The 20,285-nt window shown below is 48.5% G+C and overlaps 1 protein-coding gene and 1 long non-coding RNA gene across 4 annotated transcripts in view; one reads left to right on the forward strand and one right to left on the reverse strand.

Moving 5' to 3' along the window:
* Positions 1 to 593: 593 nt before the first annotated feature.
* Positions 594 to 9,498, reverse strand: LOC145715574 (uncharacterized). Its single transcript, XR_014137841.1, has 3 exons — positions 9,410 to 9,498; positions 6,176 to 6,286; positions 594 to 4,773 (listed from the first exon to the last, which is right to left on the reverse strand). It is a non-coding gene; the product is annotated as an uncharacterized LOC145715574 (long non-coding RNA).
* The window catches only part of FLVCR2 (FLVCR choline and putative heme transporter 2), a 55,507-nt gene continuing 43,788 nt past the window's right edge, over positions 8,567 to 20,285 (forward strand). For 2 of the 3 annotated variants that reach the window (XM_060620323.3, XM_081795972.1), the window contains exon 1: positions 8,567 to 9,880. In XM_060620323.3, coding sequence (XP_060476306.1) covers positions 9,176 to 9,880 — 705 coding nt within the window. In that variant the 5' untranslated portion in view covers positions 8,567 to 9,175. The remainder of the gene's footprint in view (positions 9,881 to 20,285) is intronic. The other variant, XM_060620322.3, reaches the window with a different exon arrangement.

A 20,285-nucleotide genomic window follows, 5' to 3' on the forward strand; every position in this document is an offset into this window, starting at 1 on the left:
ATTAATCTCTCTCATTATCACGGAGGGTAAGACCACTGTCTTGGTTGTGTTTGGTTTCCCTGACGCCCAGCACAGTGTTTGGCCTGCCGTAGACCAATGTGGGAATGAAGGAATGACTCTATTAAGAGAGCTCCCTGGGCCTGGGTGTCGTTCCTCATAAACCAAGGGGCTTAACCAGACGATTCTGTCTATCCTTTCTCTAACACTATGGTTTCAATATCACATAACCCTGCTCGGTCAGTGCCCCTCTGGTTTGTTACCCCACGGACCTTTAACTGTTGCTCTGGCAATCAATACATCTCACCTCTTCCACACTTCCTGTATTTCATTATGCAAACAAAGCCTCACACCTCTGAGCTTTCTATAGATTATGCAAAAAAAACACCCCATTTTAATACCTCCTTCCTCTTTGACTCATGTTTAGTTAGGGCTTTCTCATGTTTATGGAGGAACTCCGCTTTCTAATTATTAAGAAGCATTTAACGTTTATAAAAAGGTATGAAGTATGAAGAATAACAAAATGAACACCGGGAGCACATCAAAACACGTACAGTCGAGGAAATACAATGTGACCCATGTACACAGCCCTTTTTCAAAAAAAATTTTAATGTTCATTTATTCTTGAGAGACAGAGACAGAGCACGAGTCGGCGGGGGGCAGGGCAGGGAGGGAGGGAGACACAGAATCGGAAGCAGGTTCCAGGCTCCGAGGTGTCAGCACAGAGCCCGACACGGGGCTCGAACTCATGAACTGCGAGATCATGACCTGAGCCGCAGTCGGCCGCTTCACCGACTGAGCCACCCAGGGACCCCCACAGGCCTTTTCTTTGAGAGAATGACTACTATCATTTGAGGCCTCTCCAGATACAGCCATATATTCCCAGGGAACTGAAAAATTCATTTAAAACCATATGTCCGGACAAAGCCTGGTCTCTACACAGCCAGGCAGGAGGCTTTCATTCTGTACTCTCTCCTAAGGAGTGTGGTCTCCCCGTTCTCTTAGACCTTAGTAGGCCCTGAACACATTCCCTTCAAGGACAGACTCAGAGACTCTCTGAACTGAGAAGTGAGAGGACCCTCGAGGGGAAAGAACCCAGAACCCTATGCCACAGGATCGCCCTCCCGGCTGTCCCGCCCTATGGACTCTGTGAGAGGTGGTGGCGGGACTCCCAATCCCATGGAGGGGGGGACACCTCAGGGGGAAAAAAAAGACAAATAAAATAAACAACAGAGACATGAGCATTCCGGACAAGCTGGACATACTTTCATTCGTGTTTTTGGGCCACCTGGAGGTGGAACTCGTTCTGGGAGTTTTCCTTTCTGTGGGCCAGACATCAGGCTAGAGATGGGGGATTGGCTACGAATAGGCCGTGGTAACTTGGGAAACTCAAGGCAAGCGGATGGCTTAAAGAGCCAAGCAAACACGTATGACAGAGTGTGGCAGGAGCTGCCACAACGGTGTGCGTGCAGGGTGTGAAGGAAGCCTCTGAGTCATACTGAGGGTGCTGGGGAATGCGTCCTGGAGGAGGCGGCACTTGCCCTGCATGGTGACAGCTGGCGTGTGCGAGGCGTGATGCGTTCATAACGCTTCGTTCCACCTGCCCGGCGCGCCAGGCAGAGTGGTCGTGGTCAGGGATGTGACCGGAGCGGTCTCACAAAGGCCTCATGTGCTAAGCGGAGGAGTGGGACCCTTCTGCAATGTAGGGGTGGCTGCTGGAGGGCTCAAGGCAGGGGAGAGGCCCAAAGAGCATTGGAAATCTGTGAGGCAGCACGGTGGTGAACTGAGAGCGTCAGCCCAATAGGGAAGGGGTCACAGGATCAAGGTAAAGAGCCACAAGAGGCTGAACTAAGGTGGCGCCAAAGAGAAAGGAGGGAAGGGAAGGTGGTAAGGAGATGGGCAGCCAGGGGACACTGAGCGTGAGGGAAAAGGGTGTTCTGGGTAATTCTCAAGGTACTTCTCTGGTTGACCGGGAGCTGCCAGTGCCATTCACCGACAGACAGAATTCCAGAGGAGAAGCAGACCTTGGTGCGGTCTTTTTGGATGATGGGACAGAAGTTGAATCGTAAGCAGGAGTCATAAGTAGATAAGATCCGCCACAGAATCCACAAGCGTAAAAGTCACCGGGAGCTGTAAGGTCGTCAGGGAAGGGTCAAGCAAGACTAGGGTGCAGGCAATGAGGCCTCTGACCATACACTCCATTGTCTGAGCTGACACCCTGGCCCATCTTGGGAGGACGCAACTCAGCTAAGGAGGCATCCCTGAGGTTCCCGGGTTAGAGTCTTGGGTGTCCAGTTTAGCACCAACATTATAAAATCCGTGGTGGGACTGACCACGCCCACATCACTGTGGGCCTCAGTGAAGAACTTCAATCTCCATTCAGTTTGATGCAATTCTTAAAGTTTAGGGTTTATTTTTTAAGCCAGAATTATACAAAGTTTAACAAATCAAATAGTCATGTATCAAAAATATCAGTTGCATGGGGCGAGTGGGTGGCTCAGTCGGTGGAGCGTCCGACTTCGGCTCAGGTCATGATCTCACGGCTCATGAGTTTGAGCCCCGCGTTGGGCTCTGTGCTGACCACTCAGAGCCTGGAGCCTGCCTCGGATTCTGTGTCTCCCTCTCTCTCTGCCCCTCCCCTGATAGCGCTCTGACTCTCTCTCTCTCTGTGTCTCTCTCTCTCAAAATAAACAAAAATTTAAAAAGATTAAAAAAAAAAATCAGTTGCTTAACCTCCTTGCCCACTGCCCTGATGCAACTATTTTTAACTTTTGTTAGAGGGGTTTTTTGGCGTTTATCTCCATAGCTCTAAATAAGATGGCATGTTGATACTTTCTGATCTTACCCACGTTAGGCATTATGCACGGACTTTCCAATATGGCCGTCAAAGATTTAGCTCTGTTTACTCCACCCTCCTCTCTTGTGTTCACGAGAACAGACACGTGCTCACTTCCCATTCCCCCAATCTCCCAATATAGTTATGTCATACTTGCTTGTATCAACTTCCAGTCTTTACATTGTTACGACTGTGTTCATGCTATTCACAACTGGGTCACCTAATCATGGTAACCATGATTTCCGCCCCCCCCCCTTCTCTCCATAGCTTTTTATATTTCACTGGAATTAATAATTGCCCCCACCATTTCTCTAGTTATATTTGTGGTACTTATCACTAGTCCCATCTCTAGTCCCCCCCAATCACCCCCGATTGTGTAAACCCCTGCTCAATAGTTTCAAACACGATCCTATCAGTGTCATCTCCTTGAATAAATATTTCCTGGAGTTTTTTGACAAGCTTCAGTCTGCACAGGTGCTTTCTATGCCTGGCACGTGACGGTCCACCTGGGGTTTTCTTTTATCATGATCTTGGTGATTCCTATTGTCTCCCTCTTGTGTTAGAGTCCCCATTTCTTTTTTCTTTCTTTCTTTCTTTTAATGTTTATTCATTTTTGAAGGAGAGAGAGCATGAGCAGAGAAGGGGCAGAAATAGAGTGAGACCCAGAATCCAAAGCAGGCTCCAGGCTCTGAGCTGTCAGCACAGAGCCAAACGTGGGGCTGGAACTCACGAGCCGTGAGATCATGACCTGAGCCGAAGTCAGATGCTCGACTGACTGAGCCACCCAGGCGCCCCAAGAGTCCCCATTTCTTTTATCTGACATCTTACTCTCCAGGCTCCCTCCCTTCTTTTGGTGGAGCACCTCCTTCAGCAGCTTCCTGAGAGAGAGGAAAACTCTGCATGTCTGAGAAATGCCCAGTTCTCTTATCATACTTGTTTTCTTTTGGTAGTTTTGGATACAGAATTCTAGGCAGGAAACGATTTTCCTTCAGAAGGCATTATTCCACTGACTTCTGGTTTCCAGGCTTGATAACTCTGAGGGAATTCTATATCTGCTTTTTTGGAAAACAGTGTATAAAACCTGTTTGTTTTTTTTAAATCTCTGAAAACGTCTTGGAGCTCTCTTTGTCCCACTTTTCTGAGATTTCATAGTAATGTGTAATTCAGCTCTATTCTACCAACAAGTATTGAGAGCATGTGCTGTGTAAATTCTCCCACTAAAGGCTCACAAAGATATACACACGTTCTTAAGGAGCTGGGAATGAACGGGAGTGTGGGAGATAAAGTAAAACAGGACATTGATGGGGATGCATTATTGCACGTATAAGATTTATAAAAGCAACATTTTCACAAATTCCAAGTGTAGGTATTTTTCTCTTTTTCACATTCATTTTGAGAGAGGGAGAGAGAGAGAGAGAGAGAGAGCGCGCGAGAGAACGAGCATGAGCGGGGGTGGGACAGAGAGAGAGGGAGAGATCCCAGGCAAGATCTGTGCTGTCAGCCCAGACAGAGCCCCAATCCACACTCGATTTCACAAACCACGAAATCATGACCTGAGCCAAAATCAAGAGAAGGACGCTCAACCGACTGAGCCACCCAGGCATCCCAAGTGTCGGTATTTTTTTAAGAGGGACTAATCCAGAGTCTCAATCTGATTCATTTCACTAGAATTTCAGCCTTCCTACACTCAACAAACCACGCCTGGCGCATCCACAGCCCCTCCTGAACCTGTGGGACATTTGACTTCAAGGACCGTTTTTATTGCCAGGAGTAGTTGTCAGCCTCTAGGGGGCAGACTTTGCTACTATTCTGCAGAGGGCCGGGAGAGCTAGAGAGTTCAAGGCCAGAGATTTCCTCAAGCTGGGAGAGAACCAGGAACCAGGCCTTCCTTCCAGGAAGCAATCTCTAAAATGTATTTCTTCTTCCCCTTCAAAGCGTACCTATAGACAGAACATACCTATCCATCAATAGATATAACACATAGTCAGCTGCTTAGTAAATGGTTTTTTTATTTTTTTCAATGAATGAGCACAGAATACTTCTATGTACTATCTACCAACATTTACATAGCTGTCCGTCCCTGGTGGGAATCAGCCGAGAGAGAGAGAGAGAGAGAGAGAGAGAGAGTCCAAAGGAGGCTCCACACTGTCAGTGCAGAGCCCAATGCGGGGCTCGATCCCACAAACCGTGAGATCATGACCTGAGCAGAGACCAAGAGTCGGATGCTTAACCGACTGAGCCACCCGGGCGCCCCGAGGCAGGTATTTTTAATCCTCATTTTATAGACCAGAAACTGAAGGATAGAGAGGTTAGTAGACTGAATCCAGACCTCACATTAGATGCAACTCATGCTACCACAAAAGGCAACCCCTTCAATCGCTTGAATGACAGGTTAGACCGTTTGGGATTTGTCACCAAACTGAAGCATTTGCTCCTCCGGGGCAAATCTCAGGGCATGATCTCGCAGTTCGTGGGTTCGAGCCCCGCATCGGGTTCTGTGCTGACAGCTCAGTGCCTGGAGCCTGCTTCGGATTCTGTGTCTCGCTCTCTCTGCCCCTCCCCAGCTCATACTCTGTCCCTCTCTCAAAAATAAATAAACATTAAACAAAGAAAAAAAAAAAGAATACATTGTAAAGGGGCGTCTGGCTGACTCAGTCAGTAGAGCATCTGACTCTTGACCTTGGGGTTGTGAGTTTGAGCCCCACATTGGGTGTAGAGATTGCTTAAAAAAAATTAATAAATCAATTTCCTTACAAAAGAAAAGAATACATTGTAAAGAGTCTGGAGAGAAGTCCATGATGATCTAGGAATAAGAATCAGTGAGAGGTACTGGAAGGCTTTCCAAGAGAATGGATGTTCTGTGCTCTTTGCAGAATGATGGAAAACACTGCTGGAATTTTGAGAATGGGGAATGTTAAATTCGTGCAGAAATTCTTCGTGGGCATGAGTTCTCTCTTCAAACATTCCATTATAATTCAAGACCCATACTTCCTGCCAAAAAGTGAGTTCCTCCAAGCAATGTTCCTCCTCCTGAGAACCAGTGACTCTGGCCCCACCAGGGTTGCTCAAACTTGGCTACCTGCTGAGATCCCCCGGGGAGCTTTAAACGTGCAGATGCCAGCCAGAAGCCAGGGGTCTGCTCCTAAAGAACCTGATTTGGGGTGTGGCCAAGGCAAGGGAATGTTAAGAGTTCCCCATGCGACTCTAACATGCAACCCAAGCTGAGAACCACTGCCCAGAGCTTTGAATTCATTTTTTGGTCTGAAAATTTTAAAAGAAAACAAAAGGAAAGCAGTAGCACTCAGCGGCTCGCAAACTCTAATGTGCAAACAAACGAATCACCTGGAGAGCTTCTAAAATGTAGCCTCCAGAGGCTCCTGGCTGGCTCCGTGGTAGAGCATGTGACTCCTGATCTCAGCGTGGTGAATTTGAGCTTCATGTTGGGCGTGGAGCCTACATTTAAAAAAATAAGGAAAATTAAATTATTTGGGGCACCCGGCTGGCTCAGTTGTTGGGGCATGTGACTGTTGATCTTGGGGTTGTGAGTTTGAGCCCCACGTTGGGTGTAGAGAATACTTAAAAAATAAACTCTTTAGGGGGCCCCTGAGTGGCTCAGTGGGTTAAGCATCTGACTTTGGCTCAGGTCATGATCTCACGGCTGATGAGTGTGAGCCCCACGTGGGGCTCTGTGTTGACAGCTCAGAGCCTGGAACCTGCTTCGGATTCTGTGTCCTTCTCTCACTCTGCCCCCCCCCCCCCCGCCCCAACTCATGCTCTCTCTCTCTCAAGAATAAATAAACATTAAAAAAAAAATTTTAAAAATCTTTTTAAAAATCCTGAAAATAAATGACTGTGGGTTAAGCCTCTGACTCTTGATTTCAGCTCAGGTCATGATCTCACAGTTCGAGAGTTTGAGCCCTGTATCTGGCTCTCTGCTGACAGCTAGGAACCTGCTTGGGATTTTCTGTCTCTGTCTCTGTCTCTCTGCCCCTCCCACCCTCTCTCTTTGTCACTCTCTCAAAAAAATAAAATAAATAAAATAAACATTTAAAAAATACTATAAAGGGGCGCCTGGGTGGCTCAGTCGGTTAAAGGTCCGACTTCGACTCAGGTCACGATCTCGCGGTCCATGAGTTCGAGCCCCGCGTCGGACTCTGGGCTGATGGCTCAGAGCCTGGAGCCTGCTTCCGATTCTGTGTCTCCCTCTCTCTCTGCCCCTCCCCCGTTCATGCTCTGTCTCTGTCTCTCTCTCTCAAAAATAAAAAAATTAAAAAAAATAAAAAATACTATAAAATAAAAAATAAAATAAAATAAAATAAAGCTTTAATTTAGGAGGTCACGTGTGGGGCTGGGCTTCTGCCCTTGTAACAAGCTCCCAGGTGATACCCACACTGTGTCCCCAGACTGGCACTTGAGCAGGTAGGCTGCAGCTTGAATGAAATCAGACTGGCATGAGAACTATGTCCCTTCAAGCCAGCTGGGGTCATAGTAAGAGGTTACTTCACTTTTTAAGCCTCAGTTTTCTGATCTTTTTTTTTTTTTAATGTTTATTTATTTAGTTTTTGAGAGGCAAAGAGAGAACGAGTGCAAGCGGAGAAGGACAGAGAGAGAGGGAGACACAGAATCCCAAGCAGGCTCCAGGCTCTGAACTGTCAGCACGGGGCGACATGGGGCTCGAACCCATGAATGTTGAGATCATGACCCCAGGTGAAGTCAGATGCTTATCTGACTGGGCCACCCAGGCACCCCCTCAGTTTTCTGATCTTAAACGCAGGCGAGCAGTAGTAACTACATCATAGAATTCCTGTGATGCTTTAATGACATAACGTACTAAATATGTTTAACACGATACAACAAATGCTAGCCTTTGAATAGTTAGGATAGCCAACACTCATGGAATGCTTAGGATCTGCCAGGAATTTTCGAAATACTTTCACGTCTTACATCATTCAAGCCTCAAAACAACACTGTGAGATGGGTACTATCATTTCATCCTCCCTATTTTACGGATGAAGAAACTGAGGCACAGAGAGGTGGTGCATCTTAATTTACATTACACACCTAGGAGCAGCTAGGCTGGTGTTTGAACCCAGGGAGAATCTGGGCTCTTATCCCTCCCGGGGCTAAAATGGACACTGCGAGAAGGCATTTCTGCCCTGCAGGTCTGACTTTCGGGAGGCGATGACTCGAGGCATTACCCTCTATCACGGGCTGGGATCAACAGGTGGCAGCCCAGGGCTACCTAAAGACCACGTCCAGAGCCAGCGCTGTGCCCCACAACACCGCAGCTCTAAAGAATCTCCAAACTCCCGTCTACCCTCCACCCTCAGGTGCTCGCCTAGGGGGCTGCCCAGGGACCCCCCCCCCCCCCCCCCAGGAAAGAAGAGCCCTACCTCACAGGTTCAAATCTGAGTTCCGCAATAAAGGACCAGGTCCTCAGGGAAAAGCAGCCAGCAAAACGAGTTTCCTGCAATTCCCGTTTACCCCAGGAGCGCAACCAGACTGGGAAATCTACAAATCTCTTTACACCGGAAAGTTCAGCAAGGATCTGGGAGCTCAGCCAAGTGGGAAAAAGTCCGGAATCCCTCTTCGATTCCCCAGAACACTTTGGAGGCGCCGGGCATCGGTGCCCGCGCGCAGGGAAAGGGGACAGGCGCGGAGGAGACTCTGTCTGTGGGGTCACCTTCGCAGAGTCGGTGTTTGTTTTCCTGCGGGCTCCCCTGGGAGGCGCAAATGCATTTGAGGGGCAGTGCGGGGGGTGGGGGGGTGGGGGTTAACCCGGCGGTTTCCATGGCACCCGGGGCGTGGGGGAGGAATGCACCCCGCAAGCTGTGTCGAAACAACTGCTCAGCCGGACTAGCCCGGCTGGAGAAGGCTGGAGGGAGTGGGGGGGCAGGAGGGTGGGGGAAGCCGGGCTGGACGGGGGTGGGGCGGTCACGTGCGCCCGAGGGGGCGGGGCCCCAAGCGGAACCGAGTTCCACCTAGAGGCTCCGTGCAAGGCGCGAACTTTTCCCCCGAGATTTGAGGGGCTGACCTTGACCTGAACCCCTCGGGAGGACTCGAGGCACCCGTAGCCAGGACCGGGCTGAGGTGTCCGCGGCCAGCCTGGGACAGCGGTCGGGGGCTGAAGACACCCAGGAAAAGTGGGAGCAGAAGCCTGGGGGTGAGTGCAGGAAGAGCTCTGCTCGCAGCTTTTACGAAGGCTCTGGTCTCCGTTTATTCCGGGGTGGGCCAGGGCAAGTGCCCCGACAGCTCAGCTCGAAGGCAGCAGCCGAGGCCACTGTCCCTTAAGAGTGCTGGAGTCCTCAGCACCTGTCTAGGGCTTCAGCAGGGGCTGTGGTCATGGTGAATGAAGATCCCAACCAACAGGAGCAAAATGGCATGCCCGCGCAGGACCCCGCACTCCGGGTGGACCACAGCGCCTCGGGGCACCAGAGTGTGTCCACGCACCCGAGCGCGTCGATGCACCGGAGCGTGTCGGCCCACCCCAGTGTCTCCATCCACCCCGCCGTGTCGGCCCGCCCGAGCAGTTCGGCCCACCCCAGTATGCTGGCCCAGTCCGGTGGCTTGGCTCACCCCAGTAGCTCGTGCCCCGAGGACCTTAGTGTGATCAAGGTGAGCAAGCGCCGTTGGGTGGTGGTCCTGCTGTTTAGCTGCTACTCTATGTGCAACGCCTTCCAGTGGATCCAGTACGGCTCCATCAATAACATCTTCATGCACTTCTACGGGGTCAGCGCCTTTGCCATCGACTGGCTGTCCATGTGCTACATGCTGACCTACATCCCTCTGCTGCTGCCCGTGGCCTGGCTGCTGGAGAAATTCGGCCTGCGCACCATCGCCCTCACCGGGTCCGCTCTCAACTGCCTGGGGGCCTGGGTGAAGTTGGGTAGCCTGAAGCCGCATCTCTTCCCGGTCACCGTGCTGGGCCAGATCATCTGCTCTGTGGCCCAGGTCTTCATCCTGGGCATGCCCTCCCGCATCGCTTCAGTCTGGTTCGGGGCCAATGAGGTATCAACAGCCTGTTCCATAGCTGTCTTCGGCAATCAGGTGGGTTGAGTTGTTGGCCCGCGTTCAGAGGAACGGGCGTCATATCATTGTGTGAGGCTCAGTGTGTTAAGAGTATACCTGACTGCACCTGAGCCTGCGGGAGACTGTCATTTTCTGACTTCAGCAGTGTTTGTGACTCTGGGTGACTTCGTGGCTGGGTGTGACCGACGGTGGGAGTGAGTGATTGTGACTGGATGGCTGCGTGAGAGAAGTGCAGGGAAACAGAAAAGGAGGGGACCTTTTCTTTCACCAACAATTTCTCCTCCCCCAGCCGAAAGCATGCTTCTGGAACATACGCCTTCCTGACCCTGCCAGTCCACCAGCTTAGACCTGTGATTTCAGGAAAGCTGTTCTTTCTCAGGGAGCAGCCCATGGGTGTCAGATTATTCTGGTATCACCAGAATTGGCAGATGTTTTTAGCCTGACGAACCAACTTTCCTAGAGTGCGGTATCTCCTGTAGCACACAGGCTCTCCCAGAATGCTGCCCTGACGGTTGTTTGGCACTGTTTTTACCTTCATTTATACACAGCTGAAGCCAGAACAGTGGGAACGATGCTTTGGGCCAAACTCCTTCCCTGGGGGTTAAAGCCAAACCCAGCAGGGTGGAGTAGAAATCTTTCTCTGAATTTCTAAGGCCTAGAAAACCTTTTGGGAAAGGTGTGGAGAGCTCATATCTCAATCCCTTCTCTCACCTTCTTTGTAGAAGGAGGATCTCAAATTCTTTGTGTCTCAGTTGAGGTTATGATCCCAAAAGTTGGGATCCTGCTTTATCTGGACCTTTGCCTCTGGGTCTCACTTCTTCTCAGGCGGACGCAATTGTGGCTGTGACCAGTAACCCCTAGTTCTTATAGGATTTTTCCCTTACAGGAGGGTAAAGCTGGGGGATGAAGGTCATGACCTTTGAAGCCTCCCAAGGGTGAAATCTCCCTGTTAGCAACAGAACACGATTCAGACAAGGTCACTGCAATCTCAAACCCATTGTTTGGGGAGGGCAGGATTGCTAACTGGGAGAAGACCTCAGGTCGCCTGGCGAGATCAGAGAATCCAGAATTTTTTTGTAAACCATAAAGCATAAATGAACAGGTTTTCAGGTGCCTTCTCACACACCTGTGAGGGAACTTAATACCAGATATATCTTTAAAATTTAATGAAACTGTTTATTCATTCCCCACGCGCACTCCCCACCGAGGTCAGGAAATGCGAAGAATTTTGCATTCAAAAACACTCTGACAGCATATATTTGTATCACGGAGGCATGTGTTTCATTTGATCTTTTAGGTTTCACCCTAAAAAAAATTATGAAAAACTGAATTGTTTATGCTTCCTCATGTAGAGATGACCGTGTCTGGTTCTTGGAGTGTGTTTTTACCTGTCTTTTTGAGGAAAGCAGGCTGAATGGAGGAGAAATATTATTAGAGTAACTTGAGCTTTGCTGCGTAGGAAAAAAGGCTCCACAAATTTGTCTAAACAGATTTAAAAATTTTTTTAATGTTTTTATTTATTTTTGAAGGAGAGAGGGAGACAGAGCATGAGTCGGGGAGGAGCAGAGAGAGAGGGAGACACAGAATCCAAAGCAGGCTCCAGGCTCTGAGCTGTCAGCACAGAGCCCGATGTGGGGCTCGAACTCACAAACTGTGAGATTATGACCTGAGACAAAGTCGGACGCTTAATTGGCTGAGCCACCCAGGCGCTCCTGTCTAAACAGATTTTAAATGCTATTCCACAGAAGAATTCTTTGTGGCTTGCAAACCTCACACTGGTCAGCAAATACCCGTGCCCTGGTAACTCTCTGTTTGCATCACATTTGTTCATTCATTCATTCATTCATTCAACAAGCATTCATCTGGTACCTGCCTTGTGCCCGACACTGTGCTAGGGCTGTAAAGATAATCCCTGCCTTTGCAAAGTTCCTGTACCAGATTTTAAAATTGCGCCAGGAAAAAAAAAAAAAAAAAAAAAAATTGCGCCAGGCACTAAGATTCCCATAAACAAATGAACAAACAAACAAACACCCGGACAGACCTACGCATAAAGGACTTATTTTCATTCTCCATGGGGTTTTTTTTTTTTAATTTTTTTTTTTAACGTTTATTTATTTTTGAGACAGAGAGAGACAGAGCATGAACGGGGGAGGGGCAGAGAGAGAGGGAGGCACAGAATCGGAAGCAGGCTCCAGGCTCTGAGCCATCAGCCCAGAGCCCGACGCGGGGCTCGAACTCACGGACCGTGAGATCGTGACCTGAGCTGAAGTCGGACGCTCAACCGACTGAGCCACCCAGGCGCCCCTCCATGGGGTTTTTAATATCTTCTTTGCCTAAATGCTTAGGAACAATTGAAGGGGAAGGAAAGGCACTTTCTCATCTATTATTTAATTTTTCAATTCTGCGAGGTAGGTGGAATCGTCCCCGTTGTTACAGGTGAGGAAATTGAGACCCAGAAAGATGGAGCAAGCTTATCGAGGTCCCACAGCTACTAAGTGGTAGAAGATTTGAACGCAACTCCACCTCCAAAAGCCCGTGTCAGTAGGCCACTACCAACTTGTCATGTGGATAAAGCATATATTTAAAAAAATTTTTTTTAATGTTTATTTTTGAAAGAGAGAGAGAATGAGAGAGCGAGTGCGCGCAAGTCGGGGAGGGGCAGAGAGAGAGGGAGACACAGAATCCGAAACAGGCTCCAGGCTCGGAGCTGTCAGCACAGAGCCTGACGCAGGACTCGAACTCACCAACCGAGAGATCATGGCCTGAGCCAAAATCGGTCACTTAACGGACTGAACCACCCAGGCGCCCCTAAAGCGTGTATTTTTTTAAAGGGGGCCGGGCAGGATTGTGAGGTTCAAATCTTGCCCCTTGTGTCTGATTGTTGGTGGTGATAAAGTATCCAGCAGTTTTCTCCAGGATCAGAGCCTCGAACCTGTTTTCGGTTTTGGAGTGCTTGGCATTAGCATCGCCTTCCCACCCACCCTATTCTGCCCCTTTGAGCCTAGCGGGAGGCACAAGAAGGTGGGGCTCCGGTCTTTAGGGGAGAAGAAACCAGTGAAGCCTCAGCTGGGGTGAGAGAGGGAAGGAGTCTTAGAATTGCAACCGAGCCTCTTCCCTTTGGCTCTGGCCACTGGCACAGGGGTAACAGCCTGGCATGTAGCAACACTTGTTCCAGGGCTTCCAGGGAAATGATCCACGTGGGGTTTTGAGTCATGTGGATAACGTTACAGCGGAAGGGTTGGGCAAGAGCCCTGTCTTGGAGTCTGGTGCTAGCTTGGTGGCATTGGAAGAGAGATGTGGAGGCCGGAAGAGACCAAATGAGCTCCAGCCCCGATGAGCCTATAGCACTAAGATGGGAAGGGCCTTCCTCAAGGGCCCTTGGACAGCCGAGAGCACAGTGTCACCCAGAAGCGGAGTAGGAGAGAATGTTTGCTTTTTGAGTTAGGGTGCAGTAGTCTCCCCTTATCTGTGGCTTCACTTTCCGTGGTTTCAGTCACCTGTGGTCAGCCTGGAAACGGATGGGCCTCCTTCTGACTTACAGAAAGTCACCCGTCACCTAATACTGTGTCACAGTGCCACATCATCCACCTCACTTTGTCTCATCACTAGGCGTTTTATCAACTCACATCATCGTAAGAAGGGCGAGTACGGTACAAGAAGGTATTTTGAGAGAGAGAGAGGCGTCACTCACATAACTTTTATTACAGCATATTGTTAGAGTGGCTCAATTTTATTACTAGCTGTTGCTAATCTCGTCCTGCGCCTCATTTACAAATTAAACTTTATCATAGGTAGATAATGTGTAGAAAAAAACGTGGCGTGTATAGGGTTCAGGACCGGCTGTGGTGTCCGGCATCCAGTGGGGGTGGCTTAAAATCGGTGAAATGTACATTTTTTAAAAAGTAGAAAGAGCAAGGGCACCTGGGTGGCGCATTCAGTCGAGTGCCAGACTTTGGCTCAGGTCACGATCTCACAGGTCGTGGGTTTCAGCCCCGCGGGCTCTCTGCTGTCAGTGCGGAGCCTGCTTCGGATCCTCTGTCTCCCTCTCTTTCGGCCCCTCCCCAGCCCTCTCTCTCTCTCTCTCTCTCTCTCTCTCTCTGTCAAAAAAAAAGAAAGAAAGAAAAAGTGGAAAGAGCAGGTGAAACTAGTTTTAGTACTCTGTTTTCTTTAACCCGATATATCCAAAATATTCTTTCAACATATAATCAATATGATAAAATCACTAATAAGTTGTTTTACATTCCTTTTTCACACCCTTTGAAAATAGGCACGTATTTCACCCTTGTAGCCCAGCCACATTTCCCAGGAATGATGAGACGTGTTCCATAGACAGGTTGGACTTGCAGATCTGGAGCAATGATGCTATTTAGGGGGTGAGAGGGGGCAGTTTTCCTTGACCCTTTTAGGGTCTCAAAATTAAACCGATGAAGACAGATTATCAGGAGAACATCATCCACGTTTGTTTAAAAAAATTTTTTTTAATGTTTATTTTTTTTGAGAGAGAGAGAGACAGAGTGTGAGCAGGGGAGGGGCAGAGAGAGAGAGAGGGAGACACCGAATCCGAAGCAGGCTCCAGGCTCCGAGCTGTCAGCACAGAGCCCGACGCGGGGCTCGAACTCACGAACCGTGAGATCATGACCTGAGCTGAAGCCAAGAGTCAGATGCTCAACTGACTGAGCCAGCCAGGCGCCTCCATCCGAATGTATGATAAGTATTCCATGACATGGGAGCCTCCCCGAGGAAAGGAAGAAACAGTGCTGTGTACATTTATGCGAGGTTTGGTGAAAAGTGCACCATGGCGGAGGGAAATGCCAGGTCAGGAGTACGAAGTTAACGTGGTGAACTGGGGGAGCTGAGCACGGCCTGCTTGTCAGGGTTCTCCTTGGCATCCCTTTGTCTTCAGGGGTAAGGGTGCTCCTTTGCCTGGTATGGGAGTGGTAACTCTCACAGGAGGTTTTTAAGGCCTCTTCCAGGGAAGAAGGGCGAGGAGGAGGAGGTCAGAGTGACCTTCCTGCTTCTGTTTCCTCAAACTCCTTCAGCGCAAAACATTCCAGGTGCCAGAATTTAGAGGACTCTGTCCTGAACCACATCATGTTTCAATATTTCAATACTGGAAATCAGATTCTAGCAGATAAAGATGGGGTCTAGGAAACTGAGGCCAGCCTCGAGGAAGTGGTATTTGCGGGACTGGCTAAAGGTGTGGTAATATTCCGAGAGGCCGGGTGTCTGACACCGGGTCCTGGTCCCTCTGACTCAGGGTCATGAGGTGGGTAGTCAGCCTACTCCTGTTGCAAAATCATGGTCATTGGGGTGTGTTAAAGTCTAGGCTTATCACTCAGGATTTTCTTTTTCTTCTTTTTTTTAATTTTTTTAAAAAAAGTTCATTCATTTGGAGAGAGAGAGCGAGAGAGAGAGAGAGAGAGAGAGAGAGCGAGAGCGCACCAGCAGGGTAGGGTCAGTGGGGAGAGAGAGAATCCCAAGCAGCTCTGCCCTGATGCGGAGCTCGAACTCAAGGACCATGAGATCATGACCTGAGCCGAAATCGAGAGTTGGACACTTAGCCGACTGAGCCACCCAGGCGCCCCCACTCTGGGTTTTCTAACGTCAGAGGCGTTTCACGGTCTGAGTGAAGCTGGGGGAGGTGAAGGCAAACTCTTGTTCTCCGCTCGCGTTTGCTCTTGTTACTTAAAGCACGTGGAGAGCCTGCCCTCACGGCTGACCACTTCTGGGCCTCCCCTCATGCACCGGAAGACAGGAATAGACCAGGGCCGGGAAGACAGACAGAGACAAGTGGTGACTGACTTGGGTGAGTCAGTGATGACTGATGGGGTGGGGCTGGTGCCAACCCTCAAATGCTCCTGGGGGCCAGCCAGGTCTTAGAGATGTGATAGAGTCGAGATGAAATTAGGGTGTGGTGGGGTCACAGCGTGAGAGTCCCCCCCCCCCCCCCCCCCCCCCCCCCCCCCCCCGGAGAGCAGCTGCTTCCCTCCCTCCGACTGTTGACAGACAAAGCAGGACCCAGTGTTACCAGATCTCATTTGGGGGTGGTGGTTGTTGAAGGAGAAACAAGATATCCAGATTTTTAGGTGAAGTCTGTTTTGTTGGTTTATTTGTTTTTATTCTGGTAAAAGAGACATCATGTGTATCATTTTAACTCTTCGCGAGGGTACAATTCGGTGGCCTTAAACGCTTTCACGGTGTAAGCATTACCGCGCTCTATACCCAAAACCTTTTCATCTCCCTCAACAACTCTGCACCCATCAAGTAACTCCTCCAATCCCCCTCCCTCCAGCCCGGAGTGACCTCTCTTCTGCTCTCTGTCTCTATGCATTTGCCTCTGCTAGGGACCTCATATAAGTGGAATCAGACAATATTTATCTTTTTGTGTCTGGCTTATGAAGTCTATTTTTTTTTTTTAATGCTGATAACTAATGCGTGTGTGTTTAATTATATTCTATCTTTTGAAACTGTGGATCAGATAAAACTTACAGTTTGGCGCCTGGGTGGCTCGGTCGGTTGAGCATCTGACTTCGGCTCAGGTCACCATCTCATGGTTTGTGAGTTTGAACCCCCACGTCGGGCTCTGTGCTGACAGTTCAGAGCCTGGAGCCTGCTTCGGATTCTGTGTGTCTCTCTCTGCCCCTCTCTCGAGCGCGCGCGCGCTCTCTCTCAAAAAGAAATAAACATTAAAAAAAACAAAAAACAACAAAACCACCAAACTTCCAGTTGGAGACTTCTAGGGAAGGTAAAGTGGAAGTGGATTGTAGTTTTCCTCCCAGTCGGAAAGTCCGCACCAAACATATGGGCTGGCAGAAATGAACTTGGAGTCTAGCAGCTCTGGGGAGGAAACCAGACCAGTGCTCCAAGCCAAAAATGGTGATTGCACCTCACCCAAGGGGCTGGATAAAAATCCAGAGGCCTGGGCCCCTATGAGGACTTCCTTAACTGGACTCTTTAGGGGCAGGGCCCGGGCTCCTGTCTTTTCACCTGGCTTCCCACGTGACACTACCGATCAGTTTTTGAAATCGCCAGGAGAGAGGAACAGCAGGCCATGGGAAGGCAGCCTCTTGCTCGCAGCCACGGTCTTGTCAGGGTAGAATGATTATGTGCTTGCTGTATGCGGTCTGGTGTGCAGGTGGGAGCAGCGGAGCTCAGCTGCCCATCCTTCAGATTGAGGGAAGAGACTGGGGCTGGGGGGTGGGGCTCGTAATTCGGATTCATTTAAGGTTTTGAACATATACTCCAACCCGGGGCGGGGGGGTGGGGGATGGGGGTGGGGGTTGAGGGCAGGCTCTGGTGGAATGTGAGGTGGAACCTGGCTGATGCACCCTGTTCCTTTTGTTTCCTTGACCTTCGGTTCAGGGCACTGGAGAAGGTTCAGGTTGGCCTGGTCTGACTTATATCTTGTCTTTGTTGCCTTGGTGGCATTGTCGCAGGAGCCTGGCAAGTCCGTGGAATCAAGTCTAAGTCTTCGGGTTAGCACGCTAAGACCCCTACTCCTCCCCATTCCTGTCCAGCTTGTCTCTTGTTCCCTCCCAGTCTGGTCTGTCTGCTGTGACCAGTGTGGCTCCTTAATTCTCTCCTTGGAGATACACTCACTGCTTGGAGAATAAGCCTTATGCCTGGGAGAGTGACATCAACGAGATGGTGGGTCAGGAAGCTTCAGACCCTGGCTCCCCCACAGAAATGTTAAATAAACTAGAAACCAGCTAAAATAATTTCTTTATGGGAATTCTGGAGGTTCGTCAAAGATAGCAACCAGGCAAACACCGGACCAAGATAAAGCCACATTCAAACTGGTAGGACATTTCATGGCCTCTTTGCATACATTTTCCCTCCCTCTCCCCCTTTCCCCATGCTGTGCTCCCAAGGACTAGTTCCTTTCTGCAAACTGACTTTGCAACACTGTAACCTAATTGTATTTTTGTGCACTAACAATGAACAATCCAAAAAGCAAATTAAGAAGACAATTCCACTTACAGGAGCATCAAAAACAGAACACCTAGGGATAAATTCGCCCAAGACTGCTGGAAGACTTAATATTGTTAAGATGGAAATACTACCAAAAACAAATCTCCAGAGTCCATGAGTTCCACATTAGAATCCCAATGATGTTATTTGCAGAGATAGAAAAATGGCTTCTAAAATTCATGTGGAAATTTAAGGGACACTGAATAGCTAAAACAATCTTGGAAAAGGACAACAAAATTGGAGGTGTCACATTTCTTGATTTTAAAACTAATAACAAAGCTGTACTAATCATGACAGTACAGTATTGGCAGAAGACAAACATACAGACTGATGGAATAGAGAGCCCAGAAATAAACCCTCACATATGTGGTCAAATGATTTCAACAAGGATGCTAAGGCCAATGGAAACCATTTACTTAAAAAAAAAAAAAAAAAAAAAGACTTTTTTTAAATGTTTATTTATTTTTGAGAGAGACAGACAGACAGAGAGACAGAGAGACAGAGTGTGGGCAGGGGAGGGGCAGAGAAAGAGGGAGACAGAGAATCTGAAGCAGGCTCCAGGCTCCAAGCTGTCAGCACAGAGCCCGACACAGGGCTCGAACCCTCAAACCATTGAGATCATGACCTGAGCCGAAGTCCAAAGCTTAATCAACTGAGCTGGGCACCCAGGCGCCCCCCCCCCCCCCCCCCATACTATTTTTTTAGAGCACTTTTAGGTTTTCAGCAAAATTAAGTAGAAGGTACGGAGATTTCCCATATACTCCCTACCGTCCACCTCCACCATGCATAGCCTCCCCCATTCTCAACATCTCCCACCAGAGCCGTATATTTGTTAGAATTGTTGAGCCTACATTGACACATCATAATCACCAGTCTTTTCAATAAACAGTGTTGAGAAAACTATAAGCCACCGTGGCACATTTGTTACAATTGATGAACTTACATTGACACATCATTATCACTAGCCTTTTCAACAAATGGTGCTGGGAAAACTGTTAAGACCATTAGAAGAAAGCGTTGGGAAAAAGCTTACTGATGTTGGGTTTGGTGATGATGGCAATGATTTCTTGGTTGTCATACTAAAAGCATGGGCAACAAAAGAAAAAAAATAGATTCAGTGGACGACATCGAAATAGAACACTTCTTTGCACCAGAGGACACTATCAATAGAGTGAAAAAGTAACGCATGCAAAGGGAGAAAATATTTCCAAATCATGTATCTGATAAGGGGTTGATACCCAGAATATATAAAGAACTCCTACAGTTGAACAATAAAAGAAACAAATCTCACTTAAAAATGAGCAAAGGACTTGAATAAATATTTCTCCAAAAAAAAAAAAAAAAAAAAAAGACATACAAATAGTCAATAAGCACATAAAAAGATGCCCATCATCAGGGAAAGGCGAATCAACAGCACAACAAGATACCATCTCACACTCAGGAGGATGGCTACGAAGAAAGAAAAAAGAAGGAAGCAAGTGTAGGCCAGGGTGTGGAGAAATTGGAGCCCTCGTGCATTGCTGACGGGATATAAAATGGTGTAGTCGTATGGAAGACACAATGGTAGTTCCTTAAAAAATTAAAAATAGAATTACCGTGTGATCCAGCAATTCTGCTTTTGGGTGTTTACCCACAAGAATGGAAAGCAGAAGTTTAAACAGTTATCTGTATGCCCCTGTTTATAGCAACATCATTCACAATAGCCAAAAAGTGAAAGCAACCTGAGTGTCCATCTACACATGTGTTACGTGATATACACATAAAATGAAATATTATTCAGCCTTGAAAGGAGAGGAAATTCTGACACATGTCACACATGGATGAACCTGGAAAATGTTAAGTGAAATAAGGTAGTCCACCGAAGGAGAGGTACTATACGATTCCGCTTATATGAGGTATTGATGTGCCTCTTTTTTCTGATGCCAGCCAGTTCTCCAATTTTCTACCACCAGCTGGGTGTCCTACAATTCCATGTAATTCTGACACCAACTACTTGGAGTTAATGCTGACCAACTCCACCAGCAAAGGCCTCAGTTCCACAAGACCGCCTCCACTTGAGATGCCATTGGCAAGTCCTGGTGGTGGCAGCCATATTTGTGACTGACCCGTTAGAAACTGAGGGTTCCCATGACCCCTACTCCAGTTCTATAATTTGCTAGAATGGCTCACAGAACTCAGGTAAACACTTCACTTACTGGTAAAGTAAGTGACTTACTTTATTTGTTTATTATAAAGGACCCAACTCAGGAACAGCCAGATGGAAAAGATGTGGGGGCCTCTCTAGGCATGCCACCCTCCCAGTACTGGTGTGACGTGTTCACTGACCAGGAAGCTTGCAGAATTTCCTCGTTCATGTGTTTTTATAGAGCTCAAATTCCAGCTCCCTTCCCCACTTCAGAGGTCGGGTGGGGGGAGGATGGGGCTGAAAGTTCCCAAACTCTAATCCCACATT

This window comes from Panthera onca, chromosome B3 (genome assembly GCF_046562875.1).
Source record: "Panthera onca isolate mPanOnc1 chromosome B3, mPanOnc1 haplotype 2, whole genome shotgun sequence".
In the NCBI taxonomy this organism is placed as follows: Eukaryota; Metazoa; Chordata; class Mammalia; order Carnivora; family Felidae; genus Panthera; species Panthera onca.